Below are 18,545 nucleotides of genomic sequence, written 5' to 3'. Positions count from 1 at the left end.
CAGTTTACCTGGAGAGGGGCACAGGAGTGCAGGGAAGGTGGTGGGAATATATAGTGGGGACTGGGTGGTTGAGTAGATGAGGGAAAAGCTGCTGCAGTCATTCGGCTGCAGGCAGGTACCTGTACACTTCTGGTGTCTCTGACTGTGCCTAAGTATTGGAAAGATTTCTTTCATTTTTTTATTATTTTTTTTTGTCTTTGGGAAATTTCAGCTTTCATTTTTTGATACTAACAGAATTATTTTAGAGTAACAGAAATTTGAGAAGGCTTTTGAATGTGGCTTCTCAAAAAAACCAGCAATCCCTTCAAATCATTAAGTCAGTTTAGGGAACAGTTTTATATTGTGTACTAATAAAATATCTTAACTTTTTGATGGCTTTGTTTCTTGCTTTTTAGGTTGTCTGATATTTGTGTCATAATAATTCTTCTACTGGGAAGACTTGTACCCAAGAACCATGACAGCTGCAGAGAACGTGTGTTACACCTTGATCAATGTTCCAATGGATTCAGAACCACCTTCTGAAATCAGCTTGAAAAATGACCTAGGCAAGTAATGGACAATGATTTGAAGGATAATTTATCTTACCCAAACTATTCTCCAGTTCTCTCACTGGGCCTTTCTTAGAATTTTATTTACTTTTTATAAACTCAGACAAGTCAATTTGCTGTTTATTTATTCTCTTGGTTTTTTGAAATTTGCACATTCCTCTCTGTTTGATGTGTTTTGAGAAACTTCATTGTATTTGTGTTTTGTTTATTTCTCTTTTTTCTCCCCAGGCTGTGCAGAGTTTTGAATTATTTTCCTGTTGTTCTGTTTGATGTAATACCTGTTTGGGCTCAGGCAGCTTTAAGGAATTCAGTGATAAGCAACAAGTTGTCTTATCACTTGTTCAGTGCACTGCTGTATTTTGCTGGCAGAGATGGCAGTATTAGTATTTAGTTTATGTATGGCATCAGAATGCCTTGCAGTATCCTGGTATAAAAGGCTGTTTACATTGAAGCATTTAAATAGTCATGAAATGTGTTGAACTCTGTTAATTCCAGTAAGTCTGAAGTTCATGCTTATCCTTTAAATATCTTTTGCTTCTTCTTTATCCTTTCAGTAGAAATAAGGGTGTAAATTTTATTGGTATGCTGTATTGCATTCCTTCAGAGGGGGTTTGTGTCTTCTGACACTGAAGAGCAGAATTCCCATTAATGTCAGCCTTCCTGATTTCATTTCCTCCCCCTCTAGAAAAAGGAGATGTCAAGTTGAAGACAGAGGCCTTGAAGAAAGTAATCATCATGATTCTGAATGGTGAAAAACTCCCTGGGCTTCTGATGACCATTATACGCTTTGTACTGCCTCTCCAAGATCACACCATCAAAAAGCTGCTGCTTGTCTTTTGGGAGATCGTGCCAAAGACCACTCCAGATGGCAGGCTTCTGCAGGAAATGATCCTTGTGTGCGATGCATACAGAAAGGTAGCCCACTCATTTCCTTGCTTATGTTCCTGTATTAGATCTTTATAGAAAAGTATGGAATTTTGTGTTACTTAATAAATATAAAAATGGCTTATGCTCATTGTTTTCTTCCTGACCATTATGTCTTAGTACTTCAGAGCTGGATAACTGTAGATAATAAAGAGACCTACTACCGAGGAGTTTTTATATGTTCTTGTACTATTAAGACTTAACCAAAATGTAGTGCTTTTTGTTTCCGAGTTGCTGAATCTCAGAGGTGAGGGGTAACGTAGTTACCATCGTCATAGTGTCTTGGGACAGGCTGTGAGTTATAAAAGGATGCTGTTTTTTGAATGGCTTCTTCATGGTGTGTTTGGGACACTCCTTCACAAAGATAATGACATCCTTCAACTTTCTTGGGAATGGGTCAAAAGCAGATGAACTAATATACACTAGAGGGTAGTATCCAGCGTGCAGGAATTCCTGCAGGCTGAGCTTTCACAGCCCTAGTAATCAAAGGAAATACAATGCAGAACTAACCCCACACACACACACATACACACACCAGGCTTTCTAAGTTTTACTACACAGCAATACACATTTTCAAATACTGCAAGACAGCAGTGTTTTAAGTAGGTATTTCATGAGAAGATAGGGAGGTGTCTTGGACATTGTGAACTTGTGCCATGGGAAAGCTGAGTGTGGGAAAAGGCTGGCAAGTGCATTCATCTGAGCTTAACAATTAGGTAGAAGAGTGTGGCATTTCAAATATGTTTCTTGTTGATTTTAGGATCTTCAGCACCCCAATGAATTTATCCGAGGCTCAACTCTCCGTTTCCTCTGTAAGCTGAAAGAAGCAGAACTGTTGGAGCCCTTGATGCCAGCCATCCGGGCCTGCCTGGAGCATCGTCACAGCTACGTGCGCAGAAATGCTGTTCTTGCCATTTACACCATTTATAGGTAAATGCCAGAAACCATTCAGTGTTGTGGATGCAGGAGACTAAGGCTAGCTTTAGTGATCTGAATAGTTTTTTGAGGTGTCTTAAATATATATCCGTCACTGTTGTAGTGTTTGGGGGTTGGCTGGTTTGTTTGCTTGCTTTTTATCCTCATATCTAATGGACTTCTTTGGAAAAGCAAAAGGTACTGCTGCTACTTTCTCAAGTATGGCTGAGGTCTTTGTATTGCTGGTTCATTTGTCTAGCCTTCTTAATCATCTAAATGTTATTAATAGTAATCATTGTCTGCAACCATAAATATAGAAAAAGCCCTGCAGGAGTACGCATATATTTGAAGTGAGATATTCTTCATGTACTAAAAATTTTTGTAGTTGTTACCTGAAATGTGTGGCTGAAAGTTACTATTAAAGTGAAATAACTGATGGGGTAATGTCTTAGCTGTCACGATAACTTTTAAAGCTCCTTGAGTCTTTTCAGTTTCAAATAGCTACACAGAAGCAATGTATCATTCTTTTACATTTTTGGAATTTTTGGAAATGCTGGTCTTTAAGATATGCACTTAACCCCTAGATTCTAAGGTTCTTATTTTTTTTCTAAAGAAATTTTGAGCATCTTATACCTGATGCTCCTGAATTGATCCATGACTTCTTGGTGAATGAGAAGGATGCAAGCTGCAAAAGAAATGCATTTATGATGCTAATTCATGCAGATCAGGTAAGGATACTTGTCTTCAAACTTGCTCATTTTAAATACTTGTAAATGTGATAGGTAACTAGCTAGTAGTTTGTTGATAGTATAAACTGTTTATAATAACAAAAAACCTTACATGGCAACGTTAACCCGTTTGTGGGTAACTGAAGAAGTTAAAATCTGTCTTTAGTGCTGTTTTTCATTTTAGGTTTGCCAAGTGAGCTTAACCAGATTAATGAGTGTTCCATTACCTACCATTTTATAGCTTTTGTAGTCACATGAGAAAGAAATGAACATTTCTGTTTAGCATTTTGGATTATTTGCTCTACAGTCAGTTGCCTCTTGTGCTTGATTAGTTTTGTCTCTGTTTTTGCTTTCTGTAGGCAGAATGGATTAATTTGCTCTTCAGATGTATAGTGTTTTCATAAATTGTTTTAAATATGCTGTTCTGTGTTTTGATTTTTAAAATGTATTTAGATTTAAAATGTAGCTGAGTGAGCAAACTCAGAATAATTTAAAGTACCTTGTTTTATTTGTATAGGATCGAGCTTTGGATTATCTGAGTACCTGTATTGACCAAGTCCAGACATTTGGTGACATCCTGCAGTTGGTTATTGTTGAACTAATTTATAAGGTAAAAGGGAAGTTGTGTTGCATTTAAAATAAATGTACATGTTGGGATTATATTAGACTAATCTTTAAAATGCTGCTGGAAAAGGCATTATAGCTAGTGTTTAGTCCATGTCAGGAATATGTCATTATTTAGTAGAGCTTAGTAAGATTTGTCTCTTGAAACAATGAGCTGCTCAAGTGTGCACTGAATAGAGCAATGTCTCACCTGATTTGCTCTGCTGTGGACCTGTGTATTGTCAAACTGTTCTTCGTGGACCTGAGCAGGACATGTGTTCCAGAACCTAATTAGAGGCCATGCCTTTCCTTCTCATCTTGAGATTTAAGACGTTGTAGCGTCGCATAGAATTGTCAATAATGGCTTTTAAATAGCTTCTGTAATTAGATTATTACAACTGTGACATGTCTTATCCCCAGAAAGGGCTGTCACCTTTTGTTAAATTTTCTCCATATGAGCAGTTACACTATACAATTGTTGGGGTTTTTTTGCCTGTATCTGCCATCCACAGATTTTTCTCCTCATCTAGGTCTGTCATGCGAATCCCTCTGAGAGAGCTCGCTTTATTCGCTGCATCTACAACTTGCTGCAATCATCGAGTCCTGCAGTGAAGTATGAAGCTGCAGGTACTCTAGTTACACTCTCCAGTGCACCAACAGCAATCAAGGTATAAAAGGGAAGCTTTCAGATGTTTTGGTAGCTTTTAGTGCACTGGAATGAATACTGAGTGCTCCGTATGTCAATACTTTGAAAAAGAGAAGGCTTTAGTAATATGGGTTGCTTCATATGTGAAACACTGTATTAAAATATTTCTTAAATTTTTTTGTGCACAAAAAAAGACTGAGACTTTATTTTGCACACCTATCACTATGGTAGGGGACAAGCCTGAATACTGTGCAATCTGTTCAACAATAGTCAGTACCAACCTGCAATCTTCTTGGCATACTTGGCAAAGCAGACTAAAGCTGAAGATTTGCAGAGATTGAATGACTTTCTTTACTCGTTAATATTACTATTTTCAGACTAGGGTGGAAACGTAAGGCACTGATAATTTACATTGATTGCTAATTGACCTTGGGTTCCTATATCTATGTTTGTACAGCTAATGATTTAAGTTCACACAGAAATCTTGAACTTGTATAGAAATTTTTAAAATGGAATATGCAAGTCTGGATTTAAGGCATTGAAATAGTAGTTTCAAAAGATCAGGAAGATTATTAATTCCACCATTCTTGCTTCAGTGTATTAATTTTTAAAATAGGAATATTGTTCATAGAAGCTATCATTAAAACCATACATATATAAGCTAACTGGCACCAATTTAAAATTGGCTCTCATGCCCTATTCTGTACAGAGCTGACCCAAAGCTTGCCAGGAAATTTATCTCATTATGACATTCTTTGAATTTGAACTCAATCCTGTGTATTGTGAACTGATGCCATTGTGAGCCTTCCTGTGCAATTTTTGTAACATGGTAGTGGAACTGATGTTTACAGTAGACTAGTAAGTTTTAAAGACTGTTATCAGGTTCATTTCTGTGCCAGCTCTTTTGAGTATTTGCTTTAGCAGTAATGTAGAAGGTGTCTTTTCCTGAATTTCTTGCAGAAATTTGCCAGTTTCTCTTCTTCATTACTTAAAAAATGTTTTTGATCCTTTTAATTTCAGGCAGCTGCCCAGTGCTACATAGATTTGATTATTAAAGAAAGTGATAATAACGTGAAATTGATTGTTTTGGATCGGTTGATTGAATTAAAGGAGCATCCCTCCCATGAACGTGTGCTACAGGTATGTGAGCTCTCTCCTTCCCTGAAAGCTTATTGAAGGCTTTTTTTCCTAAATAAAACTTTAGTCTTGGGATGTATGGAAAACTGAACTTCTGAAGTTTAAATCTTGATTATTTATTATTTTTTTTTGGAAAAACGTGTTTGATGGACTTTTTATGTTTATGACTTGCTGCTTTTATTGTCTGTGGAAAAATTAACAATGGCAAATGCTGTCTTGATTTAAGTTTTGATGATGTAGCTTACATGGTAGAGTTTTATGTAGATCTAGAATCTATTAAATGAACACTGTGAAGTTCCTGATGTCTGGGATATCTTGGTTGTTTGTCATTAGTTAGTATGTTATGTATCCAGAAAATCTGCAAATCATTGAGGACTGAAAATTAGAATTATATGAAAAGGAAGTAATTTAAAGCAACAAAGTAGTCATTTTGTTATTGTTTCAGGATCTAGTCATGGACATCCTCAGAGTGTTGAGTACCCCAGATCTTGAAGTGCGCAAAAAAACCCTTCAACTAGCTCTGGATCTTGTCTCTTCAAGAAATGTGGAGGAGGTAAAACATGTATTATTTTTGGTTTGTTACATTTTTATGTTGTTTTTTTTCCTTTGAAAAATGTGGGACTTTCTTCAATTTTATTTGCTCTTTTCTGCAGCTTGTGATTGTTCTGAAGAAGGAAGTGATTAAAACTAATAATGTGACAGAGCATGAGGATACAGACAAGTACAGGCAGCTGCTTGTTCGTACATTGCATTCCTGTAGTGTTCGGTTCCCAGATATGGCTGCAAATGTTATTCCAGTGGTATGCAAATGTTTAATTATATTGTCATTTAATATTCTCCAGGTTTTGGTTATAGCTAGAACATAACTGAAGCTGAGGTATTTCTAATAGTGGCTTCACACAAATCACATAATTACAGAATTATTGAGGCTGGAAAAGACCTCTGAGATCATCAAGTCCGACCTATGACCTAACGCCACCACATCAGCTAGTCCATGGCACTAAGTGCCACATCCAGTCTTTCCTTAAACATCTCCAGGGATGGTGACTCCACCGCTTCCCTGGGAAGTCCGTTCCAATGTCTAATCACCCTTTCCATGAGGAAGTGCTTCCTAATATCCAACCTAAACCATCACTGGCACAGCTTCAGGCCACGCCCTCTCGTCCTGTCACTAGTTGCCTGGGAGAAGAGCCTGGCCCCTGCCTGACTATAGGCTCCCTTCAGGCAGTTGTAGAGAGTAGAGTTGTAGAGATAAAATCTCCTCCAGGCTAAACAACCCCAGCTCCCTCAGCCTTTCCTTGTAAGACTTTCCCTCTAGTCCCTTCACCAGCCTTGTTGCTCTCCTCTGCTCCAGCACCTCACTATCTTTCTTGAAGTGAGGGGCCCAGAACTAAACATAAAGGACTTGTGATGCTGTAGTTATTTGTCTTCTGAGACTTTATTTTAAAATATTTTTGAAGAACATGAGCTGAGGGTACCTTTACTTAAAAGTGCAGTAATTTCTATCATTAGAGAAACAGTTTTGGGATTATGATAATAGGTAATTGATTGGAATATACTGAAGTTTGTTTGACTTCAGCTTTGTATAATGGGAGATACACATGCAGATAATTTTTCTGAATGTAGAAGGAAAATGCTATTGTATAGGCTTAGCTGTGCTGCTCTTTGTGCTCATATTCACTCTTCCATGCTAGCTGATGGAGTTCCTTAGTGATAATAATGAAGCTGCAGCTGCTGATGTCTTGGAGTTTGTGCGGGAAGCGATCCAGCGATTTGATAACCTCAGACCTCTCATTGTTGAGAAGATGCTTGAAGTCTTTCATGCTATTAAATCTGTCAAGTGAGTCCAAAATGTGGTATCAGACAGACACTGGGCTACCCCGTAGTTCATTTGCATTGAATATGTATTGTAATGCAGTATGTACCAAAATCCTTGCAACCCACACACAAGAATAATGAGATATTTTAAAGGTAGATGCTACCTCTAAACAGCTTCCTTATTGCCCACTGGTACAAGTGGGTACTTGTTGCACTGAATGAAGAAAGTAAATTAAAATTTAGTTTTTATGATGCAATTGATAATAGTATTTCCACTTGCTAGGAGGTAGCATTGTTGATGAAAGCCAACTCTGAAGTTTTATATTTTATTAAACGGTTGGTAAAGGATTATTGTAGCAGGAATTTGCATGTGTAGGCAGCTGGAAATACTGTACATTTATTAGAAAATGCAGTCTAACATAGACTAGGCTTTTCAATCCATTAAGCTTCTTGGATACCTTTCAGGGTTCTAAAAACTTGATTTTTCTGATGGATCTGCAAAAGTTAAGTCGTATGAGAACTTCTGTGTATCAAGGCACTACTCTACCATTCTTCCAGTGCACAGGAAACTGAATCCTACCTCTATCACCATTTCATTAAGTGGGGAAAAAAACCTTTCAATCTTTGCTATTTTTTCTTTGATCTTTATTCACATTCTTGTTTTTGATTTTTCTGCTGTATGAAGGAAGAGTTAGGTTGTCTCACTTAACTGGAAAGAGCTGACTTTATTCACATACAGGATTATGATAATAATGAAATTTAATTTTGTGAATATCAAGAGTAACACAGATGGGAATAAATTTGTACCAAAGAATATATCTCATCTGATAAATGTGTTCATTAGTTTACTAAGGCTGAAAGGATGATCGTTCTTGATCAAACTTGCTTTCTGTCAGGCATGTGCTGTTGAATTTATCAAGATTGGTCTTTACCACCTGACCATAAATCACTTCCCTTGATGCTTGTTGGAGTATATCGTAAAGCGATGACTTAAGTTACTGGTTTTGTCTAGGATTTATCGAGGAGCTTTATGGATCCTTGGAGAATATTGCAGCACAAAGGAAGATATACAAAGCGTAATGACGGAAGTTCGCAGATCACTTGGAGAGGTGTGTTTACTTCTTTAGGCCATCTCTGTGTTACTTACTGTTATGCAGTGTTTTTTCTAAAAAAAAGATACATTTCTTAAAACCAGGTAAGATGCAACAAGGCTTTGAGCACTTGTGACATATAATATGCACAAGAAATCTAAAGTAAAAACTAGTTAGGGTTTTGCATTTGTTATTCTTTTTAAGTAGCATACCTGAAGCCAGCGTAGACTGAGAATAAATGATAGTTGTTAATTGAGAAATGCTTATTTCAGAAAATTATGGCAGCTTTGAAATATGTTTTAATTATATCCACTAGCAAATGAAGAGTGCCTTAAGTCTGGGTTGTTGTAAAACAATCTGTACAGTGTGAGCTTTTTGCATTGGTAGGAGACTTCTGGATGTATTTGAACATATGTATGTGTCCTCAAATTCTCTCAAAGCTGTTGCATGTTAACTGATCTTTTGCTTATAAAAACCTTAATGCAGATAATGTTAATTAAAAACTTCTATAGAAAGAAGTATCCTTTTAGTATTAATTTTAACAGTGGTTTTCCTGTTTGTTTCTAGATCCCAATAGTAGAATCAGAAATCAAGAAAGAAGCTGGTGAGCTAAAACCTGAAGAAGAGGTGTCTGTGGGCCCTGCTCAAAAATTGGTGACAGAGATGGGCACTTATGCAACACAGAGTGCTCTCAGTAGTTCCCGACCTGCCAAGAAGGAGGAAGACAGGTATCTGAGATTTCATATTAGGCCAGGAGTGACTAGGTTATTTATTTTTTTTTAATGGTATTCTCTCTCATACAGAGTTTAGTGGTTGAGGTAGTGCCCTGTCTTAAAGGATTATTCCAAGTAGATGGTATCTGATAGGAAGTTGCCCAATTGCTTTGAGTTTGTAGTCAAAGCTTACTGCATATCAAATAGGACATTATTAATTATTGTTTCCTAAATTCTACTTGATTCTTTACAATGCATACATAAGACTCCTCACAATTTTAATTAATTAAGTAATGTGTTGCCTTTAGATTAAACATTTTTTTTCCTTTATCATCTTGCACTGTTTATCACTTGTTATAGTTTATTTCCTTGGTAGCTAGAACAATTTTTATATTTCCTTAGTTACTGCATTTTGACTAGGTATCATCCTAGAGCTATAATGAAATTATTAGCCCTTACACTTTCCACTTCACTTCTGTGCGGAAATGTCTGTGTGACTTGTGAACGTCTCTATATCTGGAAAATTGCTTTTGGAGGGAGGAAAAAAAAGACTTCTGAGATCTGTCAGGCTTGCTTTGTTTGTACAGTATGAATGTCAACATATGAAAATAAGTAGGCTAAAGAGTGTTGTCCAAAACTGGTTTTCTGATTATCATTTGTCTTTGCAGACCTCCATTACGAGGATTCCTGCTTGATGGAGATTTCTTTGTTGCAGCTTCTCTTGCTACAACTTTAACTAAAATTGCTTTACGATATGTGTCACTAGTTCAGGAAAAGAAGAAGCAAAATGTAAGTCACCTACTGTATTTTCACTGTAGTTACAAAGAATAACTGGTTGTTGCCTCTTTTAAACAGATCCAGAATGGGTTAAGTCCAAAATGAAGTGCCAGTTACAAGATTGGGTAATAATGATAATTTGGGCCACAAACAGGACCTACTGCTTTCCAGCCACTCTATCTAGACAGTCTTGGTTTCTAGACAATAATAAGTAACCAAATAATGAAATTTCTGAACAGATTAATGTGTATGTTTTTGTAAGTCAAAAATAGACATTTCTGTAAAGCTGTGTGGAATGCAGTAACCTCCTTCAATTCTCTTTACTTTGTCCTGCTTCTCAGTCCTTCATTTCTGAAGCTATGCTGCTGATGGCCACTATTCTGCATTTGGGAAAGTCCTCTCTTCCGAAGAAACCAATTACAGATGATGATGTGGATCGTATTTCCTTGTGTCTGAAAGTTTTGTCAGAATGTTCTCCTCTCATGAATGATATTTTCAACAAAGAATGCAGACGGTCCCTCTCTCATATGCTGTCAGCCAAGCTCGAAGAGGAGAAGCTTTCCCAGAAGGTGAGCTACTACAAGTGTATAACCATAAACGCTTACTTCTTTTAATGGATGCTCACATCCAAACAAGTCCCAGAAATGTCATCATTTGACTGTGTGTAAGTCAGCCATTATTTGATAGTGGCTCTGCTCTAAGGAGTGGAATTCATAATGAATTCTTGAATATTTCTCTTCCTGCAGAAGGAATCTGAGAAGAGGAATGTGACGGTTCAGCCAGATGATCCCATTTCCTTCATGCAGCTGACTGCGAAAAATGAAATGAGCTCAAAAGAAGACCAGTTTCAGCTTAGCCTTCTTGCAGCAATGGGAAACACACAGAGGAAAGAGGCTGCTGATCCTCTTGCATCCAAACTTAATAAGGTAATGTGATAGTCAGTGTTTCAGTTTTACACAGTGTGTGCTGCTTACACACAGGATCAGCTTTGGGAATTGCAGGCTGGAACTGATGAGCCAGGCTATGCTGGTTGATTGGAATGACTCAGGTATCTTCTGATTAGGATCAGGAGAAAGATAAAAGCCCTTGTGTCTAAAGTTGTTACCTTCTTCACATGGGAGGGCAAGAATAAGGAGACTTGGAGAGGGCAGAGAAGATACAAAGAAAAGAAATCTCTTGATTCAATAAGTTAGTTAGGGTTAAAAAAAACAGACTTTTATTCCATAATAACCTTGATGAATTCTTTTTACTGTTCAAAGTTACCTTTTCATTTTAAAACCAGTATTTCTTTGTCTTGCTGATCTTTTTGAGAATAAATGGCATTACAGTCCATATTTTAGGAACTTACATGATTTCAAAATACATTCTGAAACATTCAGAGTTCAGAATACATTTCATCTGGAAAGGTTTATAATTGTAGTGTGGATGCAAAAGGACATGTCAAGGAAGGATGGAGTTAAATTTATTTGTATGTGTAATAAACTATAAAAGCTATAAACTGGTGACATCTGTTTATTTTGGAAGATTTACGCATGAACTTTAAATTTTCTAAGCATTGTAACTTCTCTAAGTACTATTTTCTAGACAAAACTTGTGATGATTGTTCATAGTGTTTTTTCCAAATTCTTTTTTTCTTACTAGTAAGTTAGTTCTATGGAATTAAAAGCTCTTTGCACACCTGCTTGATTTGGAGGCTCATATTAAAGAGCAGTGAATTGAATTGTACTTTATTCTTAACTTCTAACATTGTTTGACAGAATTCCGTGTTTTAAACTGGTTTAAGAGAGCAGGAATACCTTGAACTCTTTTCTTTCACAGGTTACTCAACTGACAGGTTTCTCAGACCCTGTTTATGCAGAAGCCTATGTCCATGTCAATCAGTATGACATTGTGCTGGATGTGCTTGTGGTCAACCAGACCAGTGACACTCTGCAGAACTGCACTCTGGAACTAGCCACACTAGGTAAGGAGTACTGGGGGAAACAAAGCAACTGTTGGGCAGCAGTGAGGTACTGGGCATGGGCACCGAGTTGTAAGGAGTTTCTGAAACACTTCTTATTTCTTGCAGATTTGTGCTAGCAAGTTGCCATTTTGACAGGATGTTTATTAATGCCTGAAAATGCTTTTTTTTCTTCCAAAAAGTGGAAGGCTTGTATTTACTGACTTTGATAATACTGTCTGATGATGTAAACAGTAGTCAGATTTTTAACTTTTTCATGCTTTTTTCCCTAGAAAAATAGCATTCCACTTCCTCTCCTCCTTTCTTCTGAAATATGAAGAGGTCTTTTTATATATATACTTATTCCCTATTGTACTCTTTGCATAGTGAAAGAGGACAAAATCCAAACTGATATGAAGGAAATGTCAGGCAATAGAAAGCCATCTGCCCTACATGGTTCTAGCACTCAATCAAAAGTACTTAAATACTGCATTTACTCAGCTGAAACCATTCCCTGTGCCTACAGCTGAACCAGACTTTGAACAATGCTGAGGCTTCATTGGCTTGTGTAGAGGAGGAACTGAAGCAGGTCATCCAAGAACAGTGACCAGTTTCCTAGTAGTTGTTTTCTGGTTTGGCAGCCAGGAATTAAAATAAATTTACAGCATACTAGGAGAATGCAGGTTATAGACATTTAATTGATGTAAATATGACTGGAGGTGAATAACCTTCTTCCTGATCTTTTGCAAATTATCGGATCAGACTAATGATGGTGATTAATAAAACTAAGATATTATTTAATACGTTGTCATTTTCTATTTATCAGCTCAGTAAAGTAAAATTCTGTATTTTCCCAGTTGGTGTCTTCTGATACATTACAAAAACTGACTTCATTCATCACTCTTGTGTGTAGAGCTATTGCTGGTTGTGTTCTTAAATTGCTCAGTTTGATGGAGCTAGGGATTGATTCTTTTATAATTGCTTACTAAAGCATTAGGGAAAATATATCTCTTACTTTTTCCTGGGAGCAATTGCATTCAAAATCAAGGTGATACTTTGACCTGTTTATAAATAGTGCATGTAATACTGGATGTTGAACTTTGATTTTTAGACACTTGACTAGGATTTGGTATTATGTTGTCAGTGATTAAACACAAGGTAGAATTAACCATTTCGTGAATGGTAAAAACTCTGCAACCTAAACATTGGTTATTACATTTGTTTTCATTGGGGTTTGGGTAAATAAACTAAAAATTTAAGTGAAATTTTTTATGTAATGTAAATTATTTTGTCTTGCAGGTAGCAAACTGTAAAAAAACCAAACAACAACAACCAAACAACTAATATCTTTATGGTAGTATTTAGTGCAACTCTGTAGACTTCAGAATTGAGTGACAAGAAAATAAACTTTATTCCAAAAGCTGAACTCATTGTGTACTGTTAATGTTCCCTGATCTCCATCTCCCGATTTCTTTACACAGGTGACTTGAAACTTGTGGAAAAGCCATCTCCTCTGACACTTGCTCCACATGATTTTGCAAACATTAAAGCTAATGTCAAAGTCGCTTCAACAGAAAATGGAATAATTTTTGGTAATATTGGTAAGTAAACAATTCAGTATGCAAAATTAGTATTAATGTCTAGCATTTCTGACCTGCTTAATGAGCACAAAAATAATTAAAACATTTCATGCTGGAAGACGAAATTAAATGGTCTACAATATATGAATATTTTGTGTTTCTTAAAAAAAAATATTTCTGTCCCTTTTACTTAAAATTATGATTTTACTTAAATCTTACATACTTGCAATGATTTCACTTAAAATCATAGTAGAGCATGCTACGTTTAGAATGATTGTCAGCATGATACTTGCACCCAAGTCTCTGAATTTGAATTGAGTTAGGTAGCTTTGCCTGAAAGGCCAACACTTAACACAAAGTTCTGTGGCAACTGGTTAAAGATCTTGAAGAGGACAGAAGTCAGCAGTGAGACTGAGAAAATGTTGCCTGTTATTAACTGGCAGGTGGTAACTGAGCACTCTTATTCTGTGAAAATTCACTTTTTTTAAACATCAATGTGGTTTGTGTTTTATATTGCAGTGTATGATGTCTCTGGAGCAGCCAGCGACAGGAACTGTGTGGTTCTCAGTGACATACACATTGACATCATGGATTACATCCAGCCTGCTTCTTGTACAGATGCAGAGTTCAGACAGATGTGGGCAGAATTTGAGTGGGAAAACAAAGTTAGTTTTTTTTTTTGTATTTTGTTTGGCATTTTTATTGATGTGTAATTCTGTTTCTACATCAGCTTGTATCTTACGATATGAACCTCATTCAACATATGCACTAGATGTTGGCCTCAAGTAACTCATTCTCTTATTATCTTACCTGTTTCACAAGCTTAGTGTTGCAGTAACTAGTATTTTCTTACAAAAGAGATATGTGCATTCAGCCTTGCCCCCTATACTGAAGGTGTCCAAGTTGCATGGTGATTGCTGTGTATTTTGACTGGAAGGTGAGCCAGCAACAAGTATAATACGTGCTGAGACTGCAGGGTTAGTCCCACTGCTTACCCTCTCCAGTTCTCAGTTACACTGGGGGTTTTTTTGTTGTTTTGGTTTGTGGAGTTTTTTTTAAATCATAGAATGTTTCGGGTTGTAAAGGACCTTTTAAAGATCCATCCCCCCTACCATAGGCAGGAGCATCTTATAATTTATTACTTTGCAATACAGCTGTAGCATACAGAGTGGTTATGAATGCTATGTAAGACCAACAAAATGTTAGATCCAGGTAATACAGGAAGATGCCCAAACTGTTAGTTGAAAAAGGGATTAAAGGAGATTAATAGAAACATTAAACCAGAATGGGACATACTTTACACAAACTGTAGCCTTGTTTGCAACATGTATTTACATGCTTTCCCTTGAGAGTGGGTTTAACTTCCCTCAAAGGCAGCTTTTAAACAACTAATTTTATGTATAATATGTGAAGACTCAGCAATTTGTAAACTACTCCTAAAAGATGTGTAAAAAAGCAATTTAAACAAGAATGACGATCCTCAATATGAGGAAGCTGACACAGCCCAGAGAACTTTGTTCCTAGAAGGGAAATACGAGAGTAATTTTTGTCATTGCTTAAAGGAAGCTTTCTGACTAGATACCATTGTTTTTTGTGCTGACAATGTGTCAGCTATATTCAGACAAGAAGTATGCCATTGGCTGCTGAGAGTCTAGGTGTTCAGCAGAGTATCATATTCACCTGATACATTTTAGAAACCATAGTCATAGCATGGAATTCTCACCCTTTAACAAGTGGGTGGCAGGAGGTGAAGACTTTGTATGATGCCACCATGTAACGTGATTTGGAGCTAGAGTACTGGATGTGGTGTTCCTAGAGGAGAAGTGTAGCAGTAATCTTCTTTACTGAGCCCTGAAGAAGAGTTACTTGCAGAAATGCCTGAGATATTAATTAAAGTAATTGCCATTTTTTCCCTCTTCTTCGCAAGGTTACAGTGAATACCAATATCATTGATCTAAATGAATACTTGCAGCACATACTGAAGTCAACCAATATGAAATGCCTGACTCCGGAGAAGGTGAGCTATTTGCTGGCAGACTTTTAGTCACCCTTTTTAGTTGGCATACTTGGTTTAATTTGTTTAGCATTTGTTATATATATTATTAGAGGCACTTGTTTCCAATTTGAAATAGTGCAAATGCCTCAAAGCTTTTAAATAACTGCTCTGAAATGAGTAAAAGCAAGGTAACGTTATCAAAATTCTGTGTCACTTAATCACTTTAACTTGTTTCTTGTCCAGCTAGATAATCAATGTCTGTTTTAATTTGTAGTAGCTAAGCTGTAGTATAGATTTGATGGAACAATATCTTTTTATACCAGGAGTTTTTAGGCAGCTTCCAGTTCCTTCCTTCTCTGTCAAAATTTACCTTTCTTTTGCCAATTTAACCTTTTTGTTGTAAGGCAAAATATATATTTATACACACACACAGTAGCTATTTGGTTTTGTTATGTATAAAATAGCTGTTAGCTAATATATGTATAGTAGCCATTGCTGCTATTTAGCTTCTTTACCATTTTGCTGTTCATTAAATCAGATAATAAAATGCCTTCCTACCTTATTTTCATGAATATTGAAGACTGCATATCTTTCAATCCAATTTTAGAAAAAGGCCACCAGTGTTTCCCATTGCATGATTCTCGAATTTATAAAATACTCTATGCAAAGAAGTTTAAATCTTAAATACTGATACATGCCTAGCTTTGCATAGGATGAATTTAAATGTATTTAAAGTAGTTTGGCCTTTCTAAGATGTTCAAATGTGCTTTTTTCTAGGCGCTTTCTGGTTATTGTGGCTTTATGGCAGCCAATCTTTATGCACGTTCCATATTTGGGGAAGATGCACTTGCAAATGTCAGCATTGAAAAGCCAATTCATCTTGGCCCAGAGGCACCTGTCACTGGCCACATACGGATCCGTGCAAAGAGTCAGGTAATGCAGCTTCTGTTCAGAGCACTGTTTCTCCTTGTCCTTTTTTAAAAAATGTACTGAATGCTTTAAAAAAAAGTGTGAATTTTCGGATGTTAGTTATTGTCACAGTTTGACTCGGGTTCAGCAATTCATCAGCATTTCAAACCAGAACAGTTAGTTTCTAGTATTAGGTAAATGGGAACGTTTTTAGAGAAGATGATTATAGAAACTTCAACCTTAGTTTTAAAAAAAACTATCTTTTATGCATTTTGTGAGGAAAAAATGGCTTTTTAAGTTAGATGTAATCATACCCTAAAACCACATTTCACATCATCTGTCCCAGTGTGTTACCATAAAATAGGCCTTTGGGCCTGCAAGTAGGATAGTATACTTGATTTGTTTTAAATAAAGAGCAAAAGCTCCCCAAGGTTCCATGATCTGTTTCCTACTTAATTACACATTTCAAATTCATACAGCAAGGAAGTTTTATGCATGTAATTGCTTTTCACTGGTTCTTTTTAGACAACAACAAAAGAAAACCCAAAGACTTTCAGTAGAACCATGCTATGACTGCTTTGGATTTTAGAACTTCTACCCTCTGACTAAAAGAAGTACAAAATTTGGAACTGTTTAATAAACAGAACAGCTAGTGTGCCAATAGAAGTATTTTAAACAGTGTGCAATAAAGGACTGCCTGAGAATTTTCACATTAATCACAAAACCATTTAGCTTATGTGATGTCATTGTAAAGATTTCAACAGCAGAATTTCAGTAACTGGGCTGACACTTTAATTTCTTTAGTGGCAGTATACTTTCAAATGGTGGGAGGTCAAAAAGCATTTTTTTTTTTCTTAGTTTCCTGCCTTTTACTGTTGGTAACAGATTTAGCAGTTGCTAGCTCAAAGCTAAGTTTCATTATTTCAACAATATATGTACATCTAGCCTTTACCTAGTGTCAAGAAGGTGTACACTATAATGTATTTCAATAAATTAACAGTTTGCAATAATTACATTTCCATGCCACTGACTTTGTAGATTTCTATATATGAAATTTCCATTTTAATATAGATAAAGTTATTTTGATATTTGTGTCATGAGTGTCTTCTTTCTTATCCTTACAGGGAATGGCCCTGAGTCTTGGAGATAAGATCAATCTGTCTCAGAAGAAAACAAGTTTATAAATTTTACCTAATGTCTTTTCAGGTCTTTTACAATTTAACCTTAGGTATGTGGCTTTTGGGATCCAGAACATCTTATAATCTTCAGTGTTCTGTAACTGTAGAAGCCGAGCTTTTGAGCTGAAAACATTCCAGCAGATAATTTATAGATTCTCCATGATTGATACTGAGCAAAATTTTAAATATCCAGGTTTTTTCTTTGTCCTGGAAGTCATGTTTTCTTTGTCTCTAATATACTGATGCTCACAGTACAATAAACAAATTATGCCAGTACTGTTTTGTCTGTAAATTACACACTCTGTATTATTAGATCAGTATTGAATATCTGGTGGGGGTGTTTTGATACCTTAAGAAAGTGGGAGTACTTAGTAACATAAGTGTTTACAATAATGCCTAGGCCTGAATTGTGTGAATGTATGAACATGACTTTTAAAATACTCTGATGTTCCTAAGAGAATATGTACATATACATACACATATATATGCAACAGCTAAATCAAAGGCTCTATGTTCTGAATGGTTGGTTTAATACTGTAATCACTTGGCACAGACAAGCTTGTAATAACAGAAGAGATTGTCAAAATGTAGTTCTTTCCAGCTAGCAGAACCTCAAACTTTGTTTCTGAAACGTTTTTCTAACAACGTTATCGTGAGTAACGAAGCATTGCTGGTGGTGATCTTCTTTTGCAGTTAATACAGACAAGACAGCCAAGGGCAATATTCAAGCCATAGCAGCATATGCAGTATTTTCAGTGAGTGCAACCATTAGCCACATGTGTAAGCTCAGGAAGGAAGGATTGAACCAAGCTGAGGAATTGCAGAAAAGGAAGAATGGTGAGTGAAGGTCAGGTCAGACTGGAAGTGAGTTAACACCATTTGGCTACTAAATGTTAGGCAAATTAGCAGTAGATTAAAACATATTACCATTAGATTGACAGTACCTTTAGCTGAATCTGTTAAGCATTAATTGTGAACTTGTTAAATTGTTGCAAGCAATTAATTTGACAGAAATGTCCCCAGAGCCAAGAGTACTCTTTCAG

The 18,545-nt window shown here is 36.3% G+C and overlaps 1 protein-coding gene across 1 annotated transcript; it reads left to right on the top strand.

The window, feature by feature from the left end:
- Positions 1-394: 394 nt before the first annotated feature.
- Positions 395-17,776, top strand: COPB1 (coatomer protein complex, subunit beta 1). Its single transcript, XM_009994259.1, has 21 exons — positions 395-545; positions 1,234-1,463; positions 2,233-2,402; positions 3,001-3,115; positions 3,633-3,725; positions 4,249-4,386; positions 5,385-5,504; positions 5,947-6,054; positions 6,155-6,301; positions 7,196-7,341; positions 8,332-8,428; positions 8,978-9,138; positions 9,792-9,912; positions 10,242-10,469; positions 10,647-10,826; positions 11,719-11,863; positions 13,321-13,440; positions 13,939-14,084; positions 15,347-15,436; positions 16,193-16,348; positions 17,449-17,776. The coding sequence occupies exons 1-21, from the start codon at positions 455-457 to the stop codon at positions 17,506-17,508; spliced, it is 2,862 nt and encodes a 953-aa protein (XP_009992561.1). The 5' UTR covers positions 395-454; the 3' UTR covers positions 17,509-17,776.
- Positions 17,777-18,545: the final 769 nt, after the last annotated feature.

This window comes from Chaetura pelagica, unplaced genomic scaffold (assembly GCF_000747805.2).
Source record: "Chaetura pelagica isolate M959 unplaced genomic scaffold, ChaPel_1.0 scaffold153, whole genome shotgun sequence".
NCBI lineage: Eukaryota > Metazoa > Chordata > Aves > Apodiformes > Apodidae > Chaetura > Chaetura pelagica.
This window is presented reverse-complemented; position numbering and strand designations above follow the sequence as displayed.

Excerpts from the sequence above, each read along its gene's own strand:
- COPB1 (XM_009994259.1), top strand. The coding sequence starts at position 455 with ATGACAGCTGCAGAGAACGTGTGTTACACCTTGATCAATGTTCCAATG. Across the intron at positions 1,464-2,232 it reads TGTGCGATGCATACAGAAAG|GATCTTCAGCACCCCAATGA; the intron begins GTAGCCCACTCA and ends TGTTGATTTTAG. Across the intron at positions 10,827-11,718 it reads TTGCATCCAAACTTAATAAG|GTTACTCAACTGACAGGTTT; the intron begins GTAATGTGATAG and ends TTTCTTTCACAG.